General features: G+C 48.5%; 1 protein-coding gene across 7 annotated transcripts in view; it reads right to left on the bottom strand.

Moving 5' to 3' along the window:
• The window catches only part of ssbp4 (single stranded DNA binding protein 4), a 50,697-nt gene extending 35,994 nt beyond the window's left edge, over nucleotides 1-14,703 (bottom strand). For 4 of the 7 annotated variants that reach the window (XM_042342599.1, XM_042342600.1, XM_042342602.1 and 1 more), the window contains exons 1-4: nucleotides 14,261-14,342; nucleotides 13,320-13,392; nucleotides 12,957-13,018; nucleotides 10,542-10,626 (exon numbers count right to left, since the gene is read on the bottom strand). In XM_042342599.1, the coding sequence (XP_042198533.1) occupies nucleotides 10,542-10,626; nucleotides 12,957-13,018; nucleotides 13,320-13,392; nucleotides 14,261-14,322 (282 nt within the window). In that variant the 5' untranslated portion in view covers nucleotides 14,323-14,342. Of the gene's footprint in view, nucleotides 1-10,541; nucleotides 10,627-12,956; nucleotides 13,019-13,319; nucleotides 13,393-14,260; nucleotides 14,343-14,527 lie in introns of those variants that run through there. The other 3 variants (XM_042342601.1, XM_042342604.1, XM_042342605.1) reach the window with 1 other exon arrangement.
• Nucleotides 14,704-23,358: the final 8,655 nt, after the last annotated feature.

The following is a 23,358-nucleotide window of genomic DNA, read 5'->3' as shown; positions in this document are numbered from 1 at the left end:
CATCCACCTGCCCGGCCAGAAGGGACCTGGGTTTAACGTTTCATCTGAAGGACGCACCCCTGACAATACAGCACGTTCCTAGTGCTTCATTGGAAGTTGGGCCTAGACTTTGAGATCAAAATCCCAATTTAGGGCACAAACCCAACATACTATTGTCAAATGTGTACTCTGTAGGCAAAAGAGGGAGCCATTTTGCACACAACAATATCCAACAGACAGTCATGAGGCAAATGACTAATTTATTTAGCAGATTGTTGGCCAGGACACTGAGACACCAGATTCCCTTCTCATTTGGAAACTGTCATTGTCTCTTTAGCATCGAATAGACAGTCAGTGAGTCAGTCAGGAAGTCAGTCTATCTAGTTAGTTAATGCCTAGCTCCCTCCGCTAAATTGTAGAATAATCTGTGTATTTGATATAGCGCCTTACAACGTTGTCGAGACATCTCAAAGCCCTTCACAGGAAATTGTGAAAAGTGTGGTGACTGTGCGTTTTGTAGACTAGAGTTTCCTCCCACCTCAGTCCATCCTTTCCTTAACATTTAAGTCAGTGTCCCCTCTTCTCCTCTCCTACACGGACAACACCCTTAATCTCTCAGGGCTTTTGCCTGGTATGTCTGAGACCAATGTGGGAAAGCAGTAAATGTCTAGAACAATTGTGAGGAATGTCCTCCACCATAAAACATCCCCTTTCCTCCTGACACAAGCCTGAATAGGGTGGTCGGAGCATCAAACTGCTTGGGACCTTGCTCCAAACAAGAATCATGCGCACAGTCACAGCTAACGAAGCCCATCCTTTGCTTTCCTCCCTCCATTTGCTGCAGCAGCAAAAGTTCCGGGAATCTCCGGGGAGGTTCCACAGCACCAGCACCGACAACAACAACTTGCATTTATATAACCCCCCCCCCCTCCCACCCCCCAATGCAGGGTAGCGTCCCAGAGCGCTTGTGGACGTGGCTGTTTGTCCCCATCATGTGGGATTTCCCGTACGGTTGCAGTTAGCACGCTCTCCTACAAACACACAGTCACTACGCTTCACAGTAAAATCTTGGCTGTAACAAATCTGAACATTATCGACATCCTTCGCTTTTCCATCATCTTTTGAAAGACGCCTGAAGAAGTGGTGGGGTGGGGTCTCGGTTTGAAATCTAACAAATGGTAATTCTGACAACGCAGAACTCCCCCAATACAGTGATGGATGGGGTCATCAGCCCGGACTGTGAGCTCAGATCCTAAGTAGTGGGGCTTTAGCCCAAAAACCTTCTAACCCGGATGCAAGAGTGCTACCCACTGAGCCAAGCTGACACCAATCATCACACGGACCGCAAATCGGCCAACTTCTCCCCCCCTCTCCCCCACCACTTGGTGCGTACTGTACATACACTCGGGAATCTGTCTGACACTGAAACTCACCAGCGCGAGTTTATACGTAAAACCATTAAAAAAATATATATATATCTATGACCAAGAAAGAGGCAAATCAATGAGCCCATTTTTTTTAATATAACAATCACGCCAACACAGTGCCGGTGGAAGAAACCGGTTATGATATCTTTAGGACGTGTACAAAAGCGGCTAAATTTAGGATGAACGGTCGGTCTTGCGCGCGTGTGCGTGTGTGTGTGCGTGTGTTTATTTATCGAGAGAGCTGAGCGTGGATAGAGAGAGAGAGAGAGAGAGAGAGAGTCTCTCCAGTCCGAGCAAGCTTCTGTTCTCCGGGGGAGAGGAAAGAAACCTGGCGCTGATCTGCATTTGAAATCAAATTATTCATGTGCCAGGGGCAACTCAGCAGGGACAGTACACGCACACTAACCCCCTCCCCTCCCACCGGCCCCCGCCCCCCCCCCCACCCCACCCCTTCCCCCACACACCAGCACGGCACACTAATCCACTGCTCTGCTCCCCTGCACTGGCTGTGTGTGTGTGTGTGTGTGTGTGTGCGTGTGTGTGTGTGTGAGCTGCGGTCACAGCCTACAGGCTGCTTGCTCAGCGTTAGAAGAAATTGCTCGCACACCCACCCACACACACGCAAACACACACACCACGGGTTTGACATGCTGCACCACACACAGAGACACGCACACACTCACACTAACCTCCAACACACTCACGCGCAGATACCCCGGCCAGACTATCGCCACACACAGGGACACACTCCCACACACACACACACACACACACGCGCACGCACGCTCACTCTCACACAGTCTGTCTGTCTCACACACATAAACACAGCCTCTGTCTGTCTCACACTCACTCTCACCGACAGACTCACTCACTCACACACACATTCAACAACAACCACAACAAATTGCATTTGTATCGCGCCTTTCACGTCGGGAGGACGTCCCAAGACTTACTCACACCCTCATTCACTCGCAAACACACTCACGCACTCCCTCATTTACTCGCTCACACACATACATACCCAAACCGACACACTCACTCTCACTCAACACACTCGAGCGCACGCACACGCACACACTCACTCCCCTTCTTGTTCTCTCCTCCCCCATAATTCCAGACCACTCCGATTCAAAACCCTGCTGATTTTATTGAGGGAATTGGCTGGGTCCCTCTGCTCTCTCTCTCTCTCTCTCTCTCTCTCTCCGTCTGTCACCCGTTCCTCACTCCTTCAGTCTGACCCCGAGGAACGGTCCAGGACCACTCCTCGGCCACAGTGAAGCTTTCTCCCGCAGGGAGACAGCTGAGGGGGCCGAGCAGGGGGGGAGCACATCCCAGGTCAAGTCCGGGAAAGGATCCAGGAGCCCAGGGCTGGATCAAATCTAGACAGGCCAAAACGGGATAATGGCTCGGGGAAGTGGGGGGGGAGTGGGGGGGGGGTGGGGAAGAATGGGACATGAGCTCACCAGGGTTATATGTGGGGCCCCAGCAGAACTCACAAACCTCCTCACAGCCTGAGGAGATGGGGAAGGGAATAGAGCCACAATAGCACACGCAGGAATCCAAGCAAGCCATGGAGAGGACGGGAATATAGGTTAACCCTGTCCAGGAGCCATTAAGTCGAACGCAAACTAATTATAGGTTAGAGACCGTCAGAAGGTTTGACCCCTTGACACCCCCCTCATTGTACGTGAAGTATACAGTCAATCTTCTTTACAGCGCATTGTGTTAAGCGCTTTGAGTCGTCTCAACGACGTGATAAGGTGCGTTTCACCCACAAAACGTACGGTCAAGCCACTCTACAGTGTATCCTGTGAAGTGTTATGCGATGTCTTGAAGACGCGATGAGGCGTTGGATCAAATGCAAGGATTGTTATTGTTATTATCAAGAGACGTCCGCGCAAATAATAACCCCCAATTTTCCCCCCCCTGACCCACCACCACCCCACCTCGCCCCGATACAGTAAGAATATTCTGAAACTCTCTGCTTGAGGATTTCTGGAGGGTGGAGATGTGAAGTCAGGCGAGCGAGCAAGCGATGCGGAGAGAGGAGAGGAGAGAATGGAAAAAAACGGGCAAAAACAGGCAGACTACAACAATGTCAGCGCTGGCACCTGGTGCCTCTCTCGCCTGGGCACGTCCCAAGGATGAGAATTATTCCGCTGGTGGAAAGCCCCTGTCTTAATCCCCTCCCACCACACCCTCAGCCCCAATTCCCCCGCCACACACCCCCCCCCCCCCTCCCACTGCTGTCCTAAAGGCTTTCGGAGCAAAAGTTTTTTTTCTTTGCTGATAGTGAATACCCCTGACCCTACCTCGGGGACAGTCAATAGGAGTCTCAAACCCACAGGTGTCAGCCTGGCTCAGTCAGTAACACTCTCGTCTCTGAGGCACACGGTTGCCGGTGTGTGCCTCAGAGACTCCAATGCAACGACTTTGAACTCTTAAGTCTAGGCTGTCGCTCCAGTACAGTGCTGGGGGAGTGCGGTTGTAGAGGTGCCATCTCGTCCCTAACAAAGCAATGCTCGTTCAGGAGGGCGTTAAAGACCCCGCGGGCGCTATTCAGGAAGAGAAGGGAGATTCTCTCCCACGTACCGGTCAACAATCCCCCAGAGAGAAAAATAATACTAATAATTTGGTCACTCAATCCACGACTGTTTGTTGGGACACCGCTGTGCGCAATTGGCTGCAGCGATACTCCCGCAAAATATACAGTCACTCCACTTGATAGTGTATCCTGTGAAGCGCTTTGAGGAGTCTCGAAGACCCGATAAGGCGCTGTATCAAATGCGAGGATTATTATCATTATTATTATTATTATAGATAGAAAATTCGGCATCACCTCATGGCTGTTTGTAGGATGTTGCTTTGTGCGAAATCCCATGTTCGCTTACAAAATACATTTGAGTCATTGCAATTTACATGAATCCCGTGAAGCACTTGGAGACATTTTGATGCCGGGGCGTATCAAATGCAAGGGTTGTTATTAATTATTATTATAATACAATCTCTGAACCCAGAGGTGCAAGATCTCTCCGACTGAGCAAGACAGAAGAGTGCGGCGAACGGGCACTGGGTTCGGTTCGCAGGTGGGAGAGATGATTATCACAGCCCCCAAACCACACAACAGGTCTCAGGGGAGGGTGGGGGTGGTGGGGGGGAAAGAATATCTGACGCTTCTCGGATAATTCACTGAGACGTCTCAAAGCGCTTCACAGGATATACTACAAAGCGGATTTTGATGACTGAGCGTTCAGAGGTCCCGTGATCGATCGCCCCAGTAGGGAGTGGATTTGATCTGGATTCCGAGCTCCTGCTTCACTGGCAGGGAGTCTGGTTAGTTAGTATGCTGGAGTCGGAAGATTTTTGTCTGGAATGAGGGAGGAGATTCCCCCGGGATTTGGGCTGCAATCCCCGCTTCAGGAATTAAACTAGGTCACACACAGACTGCACTGCTTCACACTGAGAGTGGCAAGACTGCAGGCGTAGGGACTCAAACCATCTTCCTCACTGTGTAGGGTTGGAGGGGGGGTGGGGTAAGGGGGTGAGAGGAGAGGGGAGAGAGAGAGAGAGAGAGAGAGAGAGAGAAAGAAAGACGTCACGCTTTGGGAAATGGGAAGGGGCTCTTTTTGGATAGCAGGGAGAGAGGTGGGTTGATGTTTGCTAAGGACAGTGTGAAACGTCAAAGATAAAGAGTCCTGTTAACAGGATGTCGTGTGACCCGCTCAATCTGTTTACTGCAAACAATCCCCACCCCCCACCCCCACCCCGCTCCCTCCCCCGCCTGCTCTCCCCACCCCTACACAAACAAACACAAGGACTCCTGCTAAGGCTCTTAAAAAGAGATAACTGTTTTTATGCGTAGTTAAACTCAGCTCGCTCCCTCTCTCTAACCATCCCCCGCCCCCCCATTAACTCTTTTGTGCTTTACGGGTGGGGACTGGAGGGTGTGTGTGGGGTGGGGGGGGGGGTGTTGGGGAGGGGGTAAGGAGTGTCCCATTAATGCTGATCTCTGTAGAGGCAAAAATGCCACTTCTGGTTTCTGTTTCTCTTTGCATTGTATAAAACAGCCGAAGATTTGGATCGGATTCCGGCCAGGAACTCACTCCTGGGGATGCATGGTTCTATAATTATAATAATAAGCCTTGAGTTTGATACAGCGCCTTCGATAGGTCTGAAAGCGCTTCACAGAACATACTGTAAAGTGAATTGGCTGTATATTTTGTGGGCAAAACGCGGCAGCCAATTGCATACAGCAGCGTCCCACAAACAGTCGTGGATTGAGCGAACAATTTTTTTTGAAGGGAAAACGATCCCCCAATCGACTAACAACCGGGTTCCTACTTACTGCTGGGTAAACAGAGGCGTGTGGAGTAAGAAAACTTGCCTAAGGTTTTGCCCTGCCCGGGAATTGAACCCAGGCCCTCTCGCTTGCGAGGCGAGTGCCCTCGCCACTGAGCTACAGGACTCTACAAATGTCTACATGTCAAACAGTCTGTCAACGCTTAACCTCGCCTGGGTGATGTCTCAGACAGAGCGTGACTCGCCACTGTGGGGCTGTCCCCATGGCCCCAGGATAGGGGTCAGGGAGGGGGGGGAGGCGAAGAGTAGCGAGAAAATTGGAAAGAAAGAAAGAACGATCAGGAAGAAAAGGCCAATCTCTTTCAGTCCGCCTCCTCTCCTCTCACACCAACCGGGGAAATCCAGACAGATGCTCAGATTGGCTACACTTACTGAACAGAGCAGAGGAACTCCCAACGAGTCCTCTGGGACTGCACGTCTGCCTTGCATCGGCGCTCCGAGAGAAGCCTAGTGCGACTCCACATCTGGCTTGCATTGGAGCTTTGAGTGGAGCTGGCTGCAGCTGCACATCTGGCTTGCGTTGGGGTTGAGAGGAACCCAGTGTGACTGCATGTCTGCCTTGCATTTGGGCTCCGGTAAGCGGCTAAATCAGTGAGCCACCAATTCCAGCGAGTAGGCAACAAGAGGACATTCATTGAGGATCCACAGCAGAGACAAAGTAGGAAGTTTGGGAATTTTGGTGGTTAGAATACTAGGGTTGTTTCAGCACAAACACATCCACAGCAGCATTCCCAAAGGGAATTGGATAAGTACTTAAGGACCATTAATATTACAGGATCACCCCATGTTACAAAGAGATTGGGTTGGGGATTCCCCTGACATTTTCTCACCCTAAACCCCCGAACACCATTGCGACACCCGGGATTTAATAATAATAATCCTTGCGTTTCATACAGCGTCTGACCTTCGAGACGTCTCAAAAGCGCTTCACAGAATATACCGTAAAGTGGATTGACTGTAAACTTTTTGAGATAGTTTGACGATAGACCTGGAAAGGTGATCTGACCTCCCATCTGCCCAATGGCTGCGCTCCGAGTGCGGAGGACACAGGAGAACCCGGCTTAACTCAAATCAGTCACAGATCACTGTCATGGCACATAGTCCATATTCAAGATGGCAGCTTTTGGAGCAAACGATTCTCATGTGGGTGGGGGGGGGGAGGGGAGAAGGGAGATTGTTCAGACCTGAATCCGATCTATAAATGGATTTCATTTCCACGGTTTAACAGAACCCGTTACTAAATGTCAAGGTTTTTTTTTCACCCTGAAGGAAGATAGGAAGGCGCTTAAGACAAGACAAGGCGCCTGTGAAACCCTCTCCCCAGCAAGGAGTCAGCGCCTTCAGACGAGATATAGACCAGAGGGAAAAAAAACTGATGGGAGGAAAAATTGGGAGTGTACATAAAAGAAACCCTCTCGTTTCTCTACACAATATTGATTAATTACTTTGGTTACATTTTTAGAGGATTATTTTGCACAAAACTCTTAAGAGCTGGAGTGATGGTGTGAGGTTCCCAAATGCTCCCACTCTACAGCCAGCCCGAGCAATGCATTCACAGGCTCCCTCATTAATAACAATCCTTCCATCTGCTGCCTGAAGCCCAACTCTCGGGTCAGAGGCCAAGCGAACACATCATTAATCCTTGGTCAAAATCTTCTCAGCACCTCCTCCAGGGCACAGTGTGTTCTGGATAACTCGGGGGAAGGGAGGAGAGGCATAGAGAGAGAGAGAGAGAGAGAGCGAGAGAGGCCCCAAATCCCCTTTTAACAATTACACATTTACCACCGAGAGTTACGGCTTCCACCTCAGAGCCGCGGAGTCTAAAAGGATGTCACTGAGGCACGAGAATCCCAACGTGCGTTGGCTTAAACGTGAGGCACAGTAACTTCCCACCACACCACCACCCCCCACCCACCCCCTCCTACCCCTGTACAAAATAGTTCCATCTCCCTAACAGGAGGTAAATGGTTCGATCAGCTCAGCCTGTGCATTTGCTCACAGTCAAACCGTAAGATAAGTTTCACTCCCAGGCAAACTGAGAGAAAGGGGTGGTGGGGGGATGGTGGGGGTGGGGGGGGGGGGAGAGAAAGGGGAAGAAAATAACTTGGGAGCAGAGGAATTTCACTGCTTGTTTATGAGACAGAAGATTGTGAGGAGGGAGTGCTGGTAAAAGAGGTAATCAAAATTATTTGGGGTTTCGATAAGGCAAATAGGGTGAAGCTGTTTCCACTCGTTGGCAACTAGGGAATATTTGTTTAAGATCAACACGAAAAAATACAGGGAGAGACTTTTTTTACACACACATACACACACTAATAATAATCCTTGCATTTAATATAGCGCCTCATCACATTGTGGAGTCCTGTAGCTTAATGGTTAGAGCACTCTCACAAGCGAGAGGACCTGGGTTCAATTACCGGGCAGGGCGAAACGTTGGGCAAGTTACCTTACTCCACACGCCTTTGTTTACCAAGCAGTAAGTAGGAACCTGGTCGATTGACGGATCACTTTCCCGGGGATAATAATCGCTTCAAAAAAATATATAATAATAATAATTTGGTCACCCAATCCATGAGTGCTTGTGGGGACGCTGCTGTGCACAATTGGCTGCCGCATTTCGCCCATAGAATATACAGTCAATTCACTTTACAGTATATTCTGTGAAGCACTTTGAGACGTCTCGAAGACGTGATAAGGCGCTATATCACATGCAAGGATTAGTATTATTATTGAGACATCTCAAAGAGCTTCACAGAGTATATTGTAAAGTGGAGTGACTGTGTATTTTGTGGGGAAACACAGCGGCCAATTGCGCACAGCAGTTTCCCACAAACAGTCGTGGATTGAGTGACCAAATATTTTGCGCATGTGCACACCGACACACACACACACACACACACACACGTACACTCACATGAAATCATTCCAAGAAGTTGCAGCACTGTGACCAAGAACAGGAACTTGCTTGGATGGCAGTCGCTACAGCTCAGTTGATATCATTCTCTCCTCCGGTTTAAGAGATGAGTTCAACTCCTAATAGATATTCAAGGCACTGAAAAAGTCCTATTGAATATCCAACAATGGGACTTTGGTTTAAGATCTCATCTGAAGATGATACTCCAGCACGGTGTGTGTTGCAGGGTTGCAGATGACACCTGTCTGATAAGATATTAAGTCCCTATTAAGTGCTTTGAGTTGGTTTGACATGATAAGGTACATGTACTTGCTCTCTTACCTCCTCCCTTGAACCAGGGATGAATGAGGCTAATTGGAACCCCAACACCAGCCTTGTGTGAGATCAGGTAACTCAGGACTGGCGTGGATTCCAAACCCGTGACCATCCTAGTCTGTACCATGTACATATTATGTACACTAGGCAGTGACTTCAAAAGGCTAGGCTGATCGCTCAACATGCGGAGGTAAGTATAGTGAGAGGGAAGCAATTTGTTGTGACTGAGCTCTCCAATTCTCTGAGGGAGAGCAGGCTTCACAAAACATCGCACGAGATGAATGAAGCTTCTCTGAGTTCACAGACTTATTCCAGGGCCACCTGTCAGGGACTTCACAGTCAGTCATACAGCATCTCCAAGCAACAACAACAAATGACATTTGTGTAGTGCTTTGCACCGTCACGAGGACTTCCCAAACACAAAAAAAAGTCCTTTTTATTCAGGTGGATGTTCAAAGTCCCGACTTGGGCTTTGAACTCACAGCCTCATAAGTCCTGTCGCAGGACATGAGAATCCACCCCACAACAGCCCGTCTCAAACAAATGATGTTGAGAAGAGCAACAAAGCCGGGACTATGAGCTCAACCTACTGTCGTCGGGTTTGAACCCACAACCTTCTTGTACTCAATGAATTGGGTGTCCACCCAGGGAGTGAAATGTGTTCAGACTCTTGCACCCAGTGTGAAGTACTCCCAGGTCAGGCGCAGAGCAGTACAAGGCAATGGCGAACTTCATTATATATACAGCTTCAATACACAACAGCAAGCGAGCGACTCTGTACAGAGAGATGCACAGTAAGAGAAGACTGGAGACCTCTCAACAGGTCTGAACACCACAAACCTCCATTTCCACAGCCGGAACTTGACAAGTTGACACGACAACAACAACAACAACAGCAGCAACAGAAATAGGCGCAATTTCCATCCTTGCCCACACTTGGGATCTCAGTTGCGATACCGTGGGGGTTCGAAAGGATTAGCAATCAGCAAGTCTCAAACATCCCGGCAAAATGGGGGGAACGTGTTAGGATATATGGAACTCCGGAAAATGGGACTGCGATCAGCTCTGAGCGGACATCCAGAGAATCACCTGCAACATGTCCAGGAATCTTTAGTCGCTAATCCTTTCGCACCTCCCACCCACAGTTGATGTCCAACCATTTTGACCTGGTTAATGGGAAGCACCAACCAACAGAGCAGAGAAGGTTCAGCCTGTGACTGAAATACAACAACGCCAGCAATATCCCCTCGGCCTCAGAAACAATGGGTACACTTTGGGAACAGCAGCCATTTCCCCCCCACCTCAGCTCCCCCTACCACCCCCCCACAACAAAGGCAATCAGTTCCCTGCCTCACAACCCCTCACCAACACCCCCCCCCCCCCTACCCCAGCATCAAGTCATGAAGCTTTCCCACGATCAGCTCCAAAAAGATCGCATCTCTGTCCGCGCCACTGGGAGAATGGGAAATGCAACCTCCATCCCAAGGCAGGAATATTCCCGTCAGGCTTTCCCAGAACGGGAGCAAATTTTTTTGCATGAAACTCACGTAATCGTGGAACGCTTTAGCCTCGCTCGAGTGGTCACAGGTGTCGCGTCGGTCTGGAGCAGCACAGTACAGATCCCAGAACACGCTGCGGGAAACAACAAGAGTCGGATGTCACGCTTTATATCATCAACACTGCAATTGCAGACCACCCCGAAACACACTCACTCGCTCGCCCGCCCACACTCACACTCACACGTGCAATGTACCTCACAAAATAATAATCCTTGCATTTGATGCGGCGCCTTTTCACATCATCTCAAACTGTTTCATAGGTTATACCGTAAAATGCAGTGACAGTGTATTTTGTGGGTGAAACTCGGCAGCTGGTTTGCGCACAGCAGTGTCCCACAAACAGCTACGGAGCGAGTGACCAATTTTATTTTAGGGATTCGTTGACCAGGACACCAGGAGAGAGAAACTCTTCTCTTTTTGAATAGTGCCATGAGATCTTTAACATCCACCTGAACAGGCAGAGAGGACCTTAGTTTAACATCTCATCCAAAGGACAGCATCTGTTGCCAATGCAGTGCACCCCAGCAGTGCATTTGTCCATCATCTCAGATGATGTGATTCCAAGTCCTGATGTGGGGCTTGAACCCACAACCTTCTGACTCACAGGCGAGAGGGTTACCACTGAGTCGGGCTGAAACACATGTTCATAGCTCCACACAGTTCCAACCCAGATTCAACTCTGGCCATCCATCTCAGCACCCAGTCTAGGCTCTCTCCACCTCCCACCCCCGGCCAACCCACCCCACATGTTCATTCGCTCAGCCAGGGAATCCCTAACCACAGCCTGAAATCCTGACATTCCTTCCCTCCCAAGAGACCCAGACGACAAAGTTTTGGCCCACTTTCTAATCAGAGCAGTGTGTCACTCCTGCTGTCTACCCTGGGTTGGGGATGCCCAAGCAAGGCTCAATGTGTGTGTGTGTGTGTGTGTGTGTGGGGGGGGGGGGTGGGTGGGGGGGGGGGGGGAGGTGGGTGGAAGGTAGCGGGTGGTGAAAGACTCACAGAGCCATCACTTGGGAGGTTCATTCATCCTTCCCAAAACACGTTGCTCAATATTATTTGAATTTTGTTTTGGTCAGCCGGGTGGGTGTCTGACACATGCGGAAACCCATCACCGTTGCTTAAGAGTCTCCAAACCAAACTGAGAATTCCCTGCATCCCACCTACACATGGAAATTCCAGAGATAAATTGTTGGAATGGAATGCGCTCTCTCTCTCACTCTCTCTCTCTCTCTCTCTCCCTGGAGGGATGCCTCCTGGTTTAGCTAATTCCATAAAGCATTAGGTGCAAGTTGGCAAGAGCCAAAGCTTGGAGGAGCCCAGAGTGTGCATTGGGGGTAAGTGCTGGAGTCTAACCAACTAACACCACATAGTTTGCCATTGATATCACTGTCTGGCAAGCTTTCCCGCTGCTTGTCCAGCTAGGACCACCCTACCCGTTAGTGGCTGCGGGGTTAACAGGAACTGAGTTGGGATGATTCCCTGCCCCCAGTGACTGGTCGGCCCTTCCAAGTCCTGCTGATGAGCCGGGCCGGGCTGTGCTGTCATCAGCAGTGAGTGCCCTGGAATACTGCGGGCCGGCCGGGCTCAGGAACCGGACTAGAGAGCGTCACAGAGGGCTGACTTGATTCTGACACTCTTAAAGAATACCATATCTATTCCCCGCCCCCCCAAAAAAAGCATCAATGCTACCTTGATTCCCTCCCCCACTCCACCGCCAACGCACACACACACTCAGGCACACATACCCCAGCCAGGTGCACTGAGGCCAGTGTAATCCCACCCCCAACTCACTCCTAACCAGGTTGGGATCAACTAACAGCAACAAACAGACCGGGCGGGGGATGGAGCCTGGGACCTTTACAGCTCAGTGTGGCTCAGTTTCACGGCAGTTTCACACCAACCCAGCAACATTTCCCAAACCAGCCAGCCAGCCAGCCAGCGGGGGGCTGGCCGGAGAATTTTTTAATATAAAATAATCGCTCGTTTTGTTCTTGGGGAGGAAATCGAAAATCTGCCACTTTTGAATAAGTCCGAAGTTGCTTCAAGAACTAGAGAGAGAGGGTGAGGGTTGGGGGTGGGGGGAGGGGGGGGGTGTCGAAGAGAGAGCAGGAGTCTATCTATCTCTGCATATTTTGGAAACGTGTAGAGAGAGAGAGAGAGAGGAAGGGAGCGAGAGAGAGAGAGAGAGAGAGAGAGAAAGCCATCACCCCAGCTCACTGGCTTTCAAAGGGGATGACATTGCCTCACACCATCTGGAGTCAGATTTCCTTTGTTCAAGAATCGGATCTCCTTCTGGCAAACATCAAACGTTGGGTTTTATATGATATATATGATATATATATATATAAATCAAAAGAATAGAGGGAGAAAGATAATTTCCACGTGAAAATAAACACTCACCACCACCACGAGTGTAAGAATCCTGGCGGTTCACCTAACGTTATGTTCTTTTCCCACCGAATCTGCAAAAAAAACAATAGTAATCCCTTGCATTTCATACAGCGCCTCATCACGCCTTCGAGGCGGCTCAAAGCGCTTCACGGGACACACCGTAAAGTGGAGTGACTATGTCTTATTTTTGCGGGGAGGGGGGAAAAATATTCACCAAACAACAAGGGGAAATAGAATCGGTCGCTTGAGCGAGAAGGAGAGGCGAAATAATGCCACATTTCGGAACAATGTTGAATTAAACCACAATAAAACCCAAATAAAAACAAAATTGAAATAAAACACAAAAACGCACGCGCGCACACACATACATACCTCGGATAAGAAAGTCTGAGCCGATTTCTGTGCCCCCACATGAAGTAAGTATTCATAAACGTACAAGGCTAATCTGTGGAAAAAAAGAAAGGGGGAATAAGAAAGAGAGAGAGAGCGCGGGAGAGAGGGATAGAAAGAGAGAAAAAAAGAAGTCAAGAATACGCAGTGACAACAACACACACAAAAAAGTAAGAACTTTGTGAGTGTGTGTGTGTGTGTGTGTGTGTGAGAGGGTGTGTGGAGGAAGGAGACACACACACACACACACACACACACAGAGAGAGAGAGAAATAAATTCTAATTAAAATTGTTTTTTAAAAAAAAACATCCTTGAAGAACACAAACAAACAGGAAAATCTCCTGCAACAGAAAAGCAATGGTGGGGGAGTGTGTGGGGGGGGAGTGGGAATAAATAAATAAACTGCTCGACTTCTATTATTTAGTGTTTAGAAACTGGACTTCTAATATTGTGATGTGTATCCTTCTAATGTTTCTCTCTCTCTCTCTCTTTCTCTCTCTTGAGCACTCAGATCAAAGCGGGGGGGGGGGGGGGGTAAAATATTGCTAAAAGAAGCGATTTCAGGCAAAAAAACATTGTATCCCCCAAAAATAATCAGCATTAACAATAACAAAAGCGTTTGTATCCATCTCACACTCAATAACCAGAGCCAGAGAGATACTTTCTTTCCCTGTCCTCTCCCCCCCTCTCTCCCCCCTCAAAGATTTTCCCTTACCTTTCACCCCCCCCACCCCCCACACCCCCAAAAAAAAATAATTCAAACAGCTCAACAAACATATATATTTTTTTTGGGGGGGGGTAAAAAAAAATGAAAAAAATGGGGGAAAAAAACTTCCCCCTCACCCCCTCCCACCCCACCCCACCACCACCAACCAACCCCAACCCCTCCACCCCACCAACCCCCCCCCCCCCCAAAACACACCCAGAGAAAGGCACCTCTCGAAGAGTGAAATCCCCCCTTATCCAACTCTCCCAATTCCACATGTATCCCCTTTCTATTTCTACTGCTGGGTCTCTGCCCCCCTTTCCCTCTCTCCCTCTCTCCCTCTCTCCTTCCCTCCTTCCTTCCTTTCTTTTTTTTCCCCCTTCCCCCCCCCCCCCTCCTTCTCCCCCTGTCCCCCCTGTCCCCTGTGTCCCTGTGTGTGTGTCTCTGGGTGTTGTGGTGTGTGGTGTTGAAGCCATCACTTACTTCTCTCTTGCCTGACTGTCCGAGGGAACAGTACATCCTTTCCCTTTGGTGTACATACCGTGGTCTCTGTCTCTGGCTGAGCACACACCTGTCAAACCTTCAAGAGCAGGAGCCAGGCAATCTCCATCTCCATAGCTACCTCTGTGCAAAGCTCCCCGACCATTGGGCACAAACACAGCCACATTTTCCGAAGGAGGGGAGGGAATGGGGGGAATGGGAGGGGGGGTGGGGGGGGTGGGTGGGATGGTGGTGGTGGTGGAGGGGGAGACTTGAAACCGTCTGAGCTGGAGGCTCCACAGAGGAGCCTTCGCTCCTGTAGATCCCTTTGGCTCCCCCTGCCGATGGATGGGGCAAACCGGTTTTTCTTAAAGGCACACTCGGCCGCCCGCGCCGCAGCCGACCGATTTGCTCTCCCGCACCCCCCCCACCGCCCCCCCCACCCACCCACCCCCGCCCACCCGTGACAAAAAGAATAGCCTCGTTATTTGACGAGGCTGCGTTCCGCGAGCTGTTAACGTTACGTGGAGCGGCCGTGGCGCGGCGGTTGGTGCGCTCGCCTCACAGTTCGCAAGCGAGAGGACCCGACTTCGATTCCCGGGCGGTGAGAAACCTTAGGATCCAATGCAAGGATTATTATTATATTTATAACCTTAGGCGAGTTTCTTTACTCCACACGCCTCTGTTTATCCAGCAGTAAGTGGGAACCTGATTATTTTGGTCGCTCAATCCACGACCGTTTGTTGCTGTGTGCAAATTGCCTAAGAATACACAGTCACTACAGTTTGCAGTAAATTTCTCAAGTGACACTTGATGCTTTAGGCACTGTACCAAGTGTCAAGGATTATGATGAATGCAAATAGATTCCTTTTTCTTTCCACTAGTATCCTCTCCCAGGGCATCCTCTGAGCACCTCACCCAAGTGACTGTTACTCATGAGTAAATCTTCAAGGGGGAGGGGGAGGGGGAGTGTCACACTCCATCCCACTACTAACCTTATTCAACAAACCACCCATACATCCACTTTTCAGTGGGACGAGAGCGAGAGGGTGGTGGGGTGGTGGTGGGCGGTGGGGGGTCTCTGGATCAGGGGTGGGATAGTTCCCTTCACTAACCAGGGGTCAGTGAGAATGACTGTAACCCCGAACTGTTGCCCCAGTTATCTCATTTTAGACATTTGTCCTTCAACCCTCCACCGGGGGAATGTCCGAAGCTTTGGGCTGTCCCATTGCCTATCAGACAATTAGGGGAAAGTTTTGGCATTTTATCGCTTTTTATTCACGTTTCTGGTATTTTTTCTTTGTTTTTTTTAATATATATGTGTGAATGATTGACTTGCCAGCAAAATAAAACAGGTCGCTGTGATAGTTAGTAACTGTGGATGTTTCTGTGTCATCTGTCTCACTCCGCCACACCCCACCGCCCCCCAAAAAAGCTGGGGGAAAAAGATTTGCCCAGCGCCAATCAAGTTACGAAAATCAACGGCCCCTTTAAGCAATTGTATATTGCGCTCAGATTACATAAAGTCACTTTTTTTCAGAGTTATTTGGCTCCTGCAGTCACTGTGGAAAAGAAAAGCCCTTTGTTTCAACGGGGAAGCGTGTTATCTTAAAGGGGCATCACTTTGTGTTCCTCAGACCGCAATGAACAATCCTCGCCATTGCTCCGGCACTTATATAATGTCAGAAAGTGCTTGCAACTAATTGCAGTCAAGTGTAGTGACTGTTCATTTGCTTGTTTGTGCAAAACATACAGCCGAGGGCTGAACGTTCGAGCTTATCTTGGACAATTTTTGGCCAGGACATTGGAAGAAAGTCTCTTCTCTTCTCAAATAGTTTCATGGGATCCTGAATCTCACATCCAACAAAGAAGCACTGCCCTACACTGTCAACAATAGCTTGTTACTGACTGATCCACCATTGATGTGAGAGAGCGAGTTCCTCTTCACTCCTAAAGGCGCTGACTCATATGCTCCATGTTTCCAACAGCACCTGGCCCCCAGGTCTCCATGTGCGATCCTAGGCAACAAGGCTATGGATTACTGAGGCTAAAGATAGTATTTCCCCCCACCATCACCCTCACCAAGACCCCCCACGACCCAGCCAAACACCAGCTGCCATCAGCTAACCGAGCACAGACCTGGAGACGGAGTCAAAACCGCAACATCTGGGTCTGTGCAGCTCAGTGTTATAGTTCAATTGTATTCATATTAGCGTTTTAATCCTATTCCGTTCCTGGTTCAATATCCAATCTCCAAACGGAGAAGACTAAATACTTCGTGACAATGCTAGATTTGAGAGGGAGGCTCGTATAGGAAGAGGAGTAGCCCCTTCAGCCCCTTGAGCCTGTCCTGGCATTCTATAAGATCCGACCAAATCTTTTAATTTAATTTCCCCGTCTCTCTCCATATCCCTTAATCCCCTTTACTCCCCAAGTAGCAGTCTGACTAGTTGATCATTGACTTCATGGGGATGATGATACTGCTGATTCACTGTCTGTCTGACCACTTAAAACCTCAGTCACTACACTTCAAAGTAACTCACTGTGTGAAGAGCTCCAAGATATTTCGTTTTGGGAAACATTTGAATGAGAATGGGAATATTTTTTCGCTTCAGCAGTTTGGGATGTCTTCCCACGTGAAAGGCGCTATACAAATGTAATTTGTTGTTATAAGGCCCTGTATAAAGTCCAGGGCACAACACAATCACTGTCACAGAATAGTCATAGTTGGAGGAGTTTGTTTGTTTCCTAATATTTGAAAGCAATTTTATGCTGTTACCAAAATTGGAAGCTCGTGTTCGACATTCAATGCAAATAAAAATAATTTAAAAAGAGGGATAGAAAACACAATCGTTGTTTTCTTTGTCTCGAGGTGTTTCTGTTCCATGGGGGTTGGGGAGGGAAGGAAAATTAGCCCCTGTCCCCAACCCCTTCCTTGTCCAAGGACTTTGGGGCATAATATCTTACACCAATCCCTTGTGTCACAAATAGTACACCTCATCTATTTATAACCATCTTACAGCGCCCCCTAGTGGCGCAGTGGGTAGAGGCACTGCCCAGGGTCACACCTGAGACTCGAAATTCTACCTGGTCTCAGCCTTAAAACCATTTCAATCATAAATAGAGAACAGTGGAGAAATTGGGAAAACTATTATATTCATCGCTAATTTGGAAACCGGGTTTCCGCAAGAAAAAAAAGAGGAGTTACAGAGGGTGAACCCCAGTATACGTTAGAGTTTCCAGGGAGGACATGGGGTGGTGGGGAGGAGGGGAAGGAACTTACACCTCCCCTCAAGTCCCTCTCTTTCTTCCTCCTTCCCTCTCTCATCTTTCTCTTACTTTCTCTCTCTGTGTGAATCTTTCTCTATCTATCTCTCACTACGTGAGTATATTGTCAGCGCCTTGGGACGTCCTCCCGACGTGAAAGGCGCTCTACAAATGTAATTTGTTGTCGTCGTTATTATATGTCAATCTCTTCCACATTCATTTACTCTCTTTTGCATCTCTTTCATTTTCTCAGTCTTACACGATCCCTGGCTTTCTCTCTGGCCCACTCTCACTCCTTCTCCTTCTCTCGCACTCCTTCTCTCTCCTCTCGCTTCTTTCACACTCTGTCTCTCTCCGTCTCTGCTCTCATTGTGTGTAGGAGGCTGGTGAGCGGTGCCTGAAAAACTCCAGGGGTCTTGGGAAGAAGTCCATTAGCATAAACAAGCAATAATTACAGCCAATTTCCCAGTGTAGAAACATTCCAATGAAAATACAACACAGTTGAAAACATGGCAGCGGGGTATTAAGAAACGAGACGTGTGTGTCTGCAGATCTGTTTCCATAAGTGCAATCCTGTAGCGTAGTGGTTAGAGCGAGCGAGAAGACCTGGGTTTGATTCCCGGTCAGGACGAAACCGTGAGGGAAGTTTGCATACTCCACACACACGCCTCTGTTTACCCAGGAGTAAGTCGGAACCCAGTTGTTCATCAATTATCAAATCGCTTTCCGGGAGTAATCATCCCTCCGTAATAGAAAACAAAAAATATGGTCACGCAATCCACGATATTGCTGTGTGCAATTGGCTCCCGCATTTCGCCCACAAAATACACAGCCAATCCACTTTGCAGTATATTCTGTGAAGCGCTTGGAGACGTGATAAGGCGCTACATCAATTGCAAGGATTATTATTATTATTGTTTACTCAATGAGCCAACACGAGGAGCTGGATAATGGTCTTCCGGGAGAAGGTTATGGGGTGACCTTCTCAGAGAACGTGGCATTGCCTGGCACTGGAGTCATTTATAAAGGCAGAGAGAGAGACGCATGTGACATATTAGATTATTCGTTCCCTGTAACATGGTGGAAATCAATGCAAATTACTTTCCAACGCTGAATTGTAACCTTGCTTTGACCCCTAACTTTCTGGGAACCAGAACTTACTTTATTAAAAGGGTTACGCGATGATCTGACAGTGTATTAGGACGTTTCTGTGCCAGTGGGGATCGAGCCCCCTTTCCCCTTATTGTTCTGTGGAAATATTTCATATGTGCACGTCTGTTAAAGGTACATTACTTCTAATTGCGTAATACAACAACAACAACTAGGGAGCCTTTCACCCAGGGAAGCAGTGACGGAGCCTGACCTTGAGCTGGTGAGAGGGGAGAGGTAACTGCGGGTACGATCGAAGAGGAAGATCTTTGGAGGTGATCTGAAAATGGGGCAGGAAGGGGGCAAGGCGGAGGGATTGAGAGAGAGAGAGAGAGAGAGAGAGAGAGAGTTCCTATTGGGATTTTTGGGGTGTGGGATTTGGGATTCCTAGAAAGGGAATATGGTCTTCCTAGATTTGGGATTTCTGGACTCTGGGGATTTGTTTGGAGTGCCAAACTGCCAATTGCAATTCACTAATCATTATCGTCGTGTAAAAATATCTGCAATTTGTTTTTTAACATATGTATATTTACCTACGCTCACAAAATATAGTCAATTCACTTTACAGTACATTCTCTGAAGCACTTCAGACTGCCTCGAAGACGTGATAAGGTCCCGTATCAAATGCAAGGAATATTATTACATTATATTTTGTATCTATCTATATAAAAATAAACTGGAGAGAGAGAGAGGAGCTGGGAATGTCAGAAATAGAGCTGGGAGCAGTCTGTCACCTCCCTCTCTTTATTACAAATATTATTCAATGAAGTGTTTATTTCTTTATTGTAAAATGCCTGTTATGTATTGCCCTGAGAGAGCGAGGGAGGGAGAGATAGAGAGAGGTGGGAGGGAAGGGGTAGGGGGGTTACTGAGGGAGGATAAGATGGGCTGTGGGTCTGAGAGCTCTCAATTGAGTGAGGCTCACTGTGAGTGTGCCTCTGGCTCAGGCTGGACTCAGTGCTGGGAGAGAGAAAGACAGAGGAGAGAGAGAGACTGCAACATGCACTGGTTTGTGTCCGATGCCCAGATCAGGCTGGTGCAATGCAGCTCTGGCAGAGGGAAGAGGGGGGGTGTTTGAGACCGTCTGTTAATTGCCCTTAACCTCCTCCCTCTTCCTCCCTCCCTCCCACTTTCTTTCCTTCCTTCCCTCCCTCGCTCTCTCTCTCTCCCAATGCATTTTGCAGTGGTTGCAGTAGGATCAATCGGGCAGGGAGAACAGCTGGGCTCCTTGAAACCGGCCCCAGCTCTGCCTGTGCCTCCGCCTGTCTGTCTGTGCCAGGGCTCGGGCCACTTGGCATTCAATGCCATCGCCAGTGTTTAGCGTGGCATTGGGCTGGCTCAGCGCACAGGGCTCCTAAACAGGTCACGCTCCCTTTGCAGTGACTGAGGACCAGCTCCTCCCCTACAACAACGACAATAAATTGCATTTATATAATAATAATCCTTGAATTTGATACAGCGCCTTATCACGTTGTTTGAGACATCTCAAAGCGCTTCACTGAATATATTGTAAAGTGGAGTGACTGTGTATGTTGTGGGCTAAGCACGGCAGACAGTTGTGCACAAACAGCAGGGTCCCACAGACAGTCGTGGATTGAGTGACTCAATTTTTTGGGGGAGGGATTTTTACCCCCGGAAAGCGATCCGCCAATCGACTAACAACCGGGTTCCTACTTACCGCTGGGTAAACAGAGGCGTGTGTGTGCGTGTGTGTGCGGAGTAAGGACACTTGCCTTGGGTTTTGCCCGCGAAGAGGGAATTAGATAAGACGCTGCGAAAAAGAGGAATGTTAGAAGCTATGGATGAGGTGAGTTGAGCCGCAGACCGGGAAATAGATGAGGTAAAGACACCAGGGTAGAGTTGATGGGCTGTTTCTGTGCTGCGAACAATAACAACTTGCACTTGCACGGTGCCTTTCACCCGGGGCGGCGTCTCGGAGCGCAAGTTCCGTAAATGAATTGATGAATGTAAATGCAAGTTGTTGTTGTTGCTTTTCTAAATGAGCCCCAGTGTCCTGTTCCTGGGGTATATATGTATATATATATATATGGCACCTTTAAGGCAGCTCGGATCTGCGGCTCACCTTGCAGTAAGTAGTCAGCGGTGGGTTCTAGTGTATTTAAAGTTCTGTGGGATCAGCAATTTCTGGTTGCAAATCAGAAATGCCTGTTCGGATTGGATTGTCTGAGCTGGTGACCAGCCAAGCCTGACTTGAGTTTTTTTTAAAATAAAAAAAAAACGACGAAGATATAATGCAGCATTTTTAAAAGCGCCGTCTCATTACGAGAGGGAAGCGGGTCCTGGCCAGTCAGTGCCCGCTGGCCTCGAGCCGTCTCCGTGCCAGGCTGACGGCAGCCAAAGTGCATTCAGCCACTCAGCAACAAGTCTCTGCACAGTGGGGAATCAGTGCCGCTCACTAAACTCGTTCCACCCAGGCCAGGGAGAGGAGGGAGGGGGTGGTGGTGGGGGGGGGGGGGGGAGAAAGTTCATTTAAAGGGGTAGTCGCCTTACCTGTAAATTTCCTTTCTCATCATGGGTTATAACCCGTGCGTCACACACTTCCAACCTGTGAGTTATCTTGTATGACCTACCTCTGACCGACCCACTGAGCCACTGAGGTCCATTGCTTCGCCCGCAAAACACACAGTCAATTCACTTTGCAGCATGTTCTGTGAAGCGCTTTGAGAAATCCCTCAATGACGTGATGAGGCGCTGTATCAAACGCAAGGATGATTATTATTCTAGCTCCAACCTGTGTGTTACCCTATATAGCACATAGTAACACACTGCAGTCTATGAGGACATAAGCATTTGCGAAACAAAAGAAGACCAAGGTCCAACCCAGTTCATTTTCCACCACATCCTGGCAGTTGCTTGCACACGTCATGTCCCAAACTATATACGGTATCCCAAGATACTATTCCCTAACAGAAATCTATTTAATTTGTTCTTGAAAGAGTTATCCTGCGTAATCTACTGCAGCCTTTGGTTCATTATATAACTCACGATTTTGACTCACCCTGAAGTGTCCAGATCTTCGTGGAAACCCCACACCACAAATTGTGTGGCTGTGTATATCACTGTCTAGTTACCCATGAACTGTGGTCGGTTTGAGTTCTGGCCCCAGTACAGAGGCCGAAAGGGGACAGAACTCAAACTAACCGTCCCCTCCCACTCCAAAAAAAAATTATCGATATGCAGAGACAATAGATCAGTGGTTTAATGTTTCACAGGGATTCAGTCCTAAGACTGACTCATCGTCTCAAAAGCTACGATCGCACAGAATTTGAGAGAAATTCTTAAAAATTTGGTCCTAATTTTGGGGCTGGGTCTCTGCGGTTCTTTCCGAATCGTGACCGGTTTCCAAATGTTGCTCAGGTCTTAGCGGCTCGGAACCCGATACATTTCCGGGCTTAGATTTTAGGATTTGAGTACAGTATTAGATCCACTTCGGATGTGAGCCCAGCCCTTTTCCCACATACACAGCGACGCTGCTCTCTAGTGGAAAACTTGTGGAATTCCAACTTCGTACGAGGAATTTTTCCAAGCCGAGGTCATTTTAATTCTCGTCGATAGGGCTCCAGCATCGAAAGAGACCGAGGGCGTTAAGTCGACTCAGTACTCATAACGTTCGTATAGTGTGAGGCAGCACTAATATATTATATAGTGTGAGGCAGCACTAATATATTATATTATCCGGCGCTTTTCAAATCAAACGTTCACCTCAAAGCACTTCACGGTATTTACTGTCAAGTGTAGCGACTGGGTATTTTGTAGGCAAACAAATAAACAAGGCAAACAGGCATTGGGTTACATTGCCAGATCAGTTAACTTAAACCTTTAGATGGATTTCTCAGCCTGTACAGTGCACTGATCCCTTACGTTAAGAGGAATAAACCACAACCTTTAAAATAACCAGCGTTCCCACCTTTGTAAGACACCCAAACCTGGACATATCCTTGTGTCTGGGATGCAATGCACACACTCTCTCTGAAGGGATGCAACCGGCTTATCTAAATCCAGCGAGTATTTGGCACAGGCTGGCAAGATCCAAGGCTTGGGGACACCCTAGTATATGGTTTGCGGTAACTGCTGGAATTTAACAAGCTAAACAAAAATAACATAAGAATTGCTAGACGAAAGAAAACCAAGGTTCACTCAGTTCGCCTTCTACCATCCTGACAGCGGTATGCACATGTCATATCCCAAATTATATATTGTAAAACCGCACAGCTTGCCATTGAGAACACTGTCTGGCAAGATTCCCGTTGTTTTTCCAGCGAGGAAACACCCTACTCATGAGGGTTTTGGCTTGCAAGATTATCAGGGAGTTGAGTGGGAAGATTCCCTGGCCCCAGTGTGTGGCTGGCTTGCCTCAGCAACAGTGCCTTGGAGTACTGTAGATATACCTGGTTGGC

This window comes from Callorhinchus milii, unplaced genomic scaffold (genome assembly GCF_018977255.1).
Source record: "Callorhinchus milii isolate IMCB2004 unplaced genomic scaffold, IMCB_Cmil_1.0 Scaffold21, whole genome shotgun sequence".
NCBI classification, from domain to species: Eukaryota; Metazoa; Chordata; class Chondrichthyes; order Chimaeriformes; family Callorhinchidae; genus Callorhinchus; species Callorhinchus milii.
Note: the sequence above shows the minus strand (reverse complement) of the source record. Positions and strands in the feature narration are given on the sequence as shown.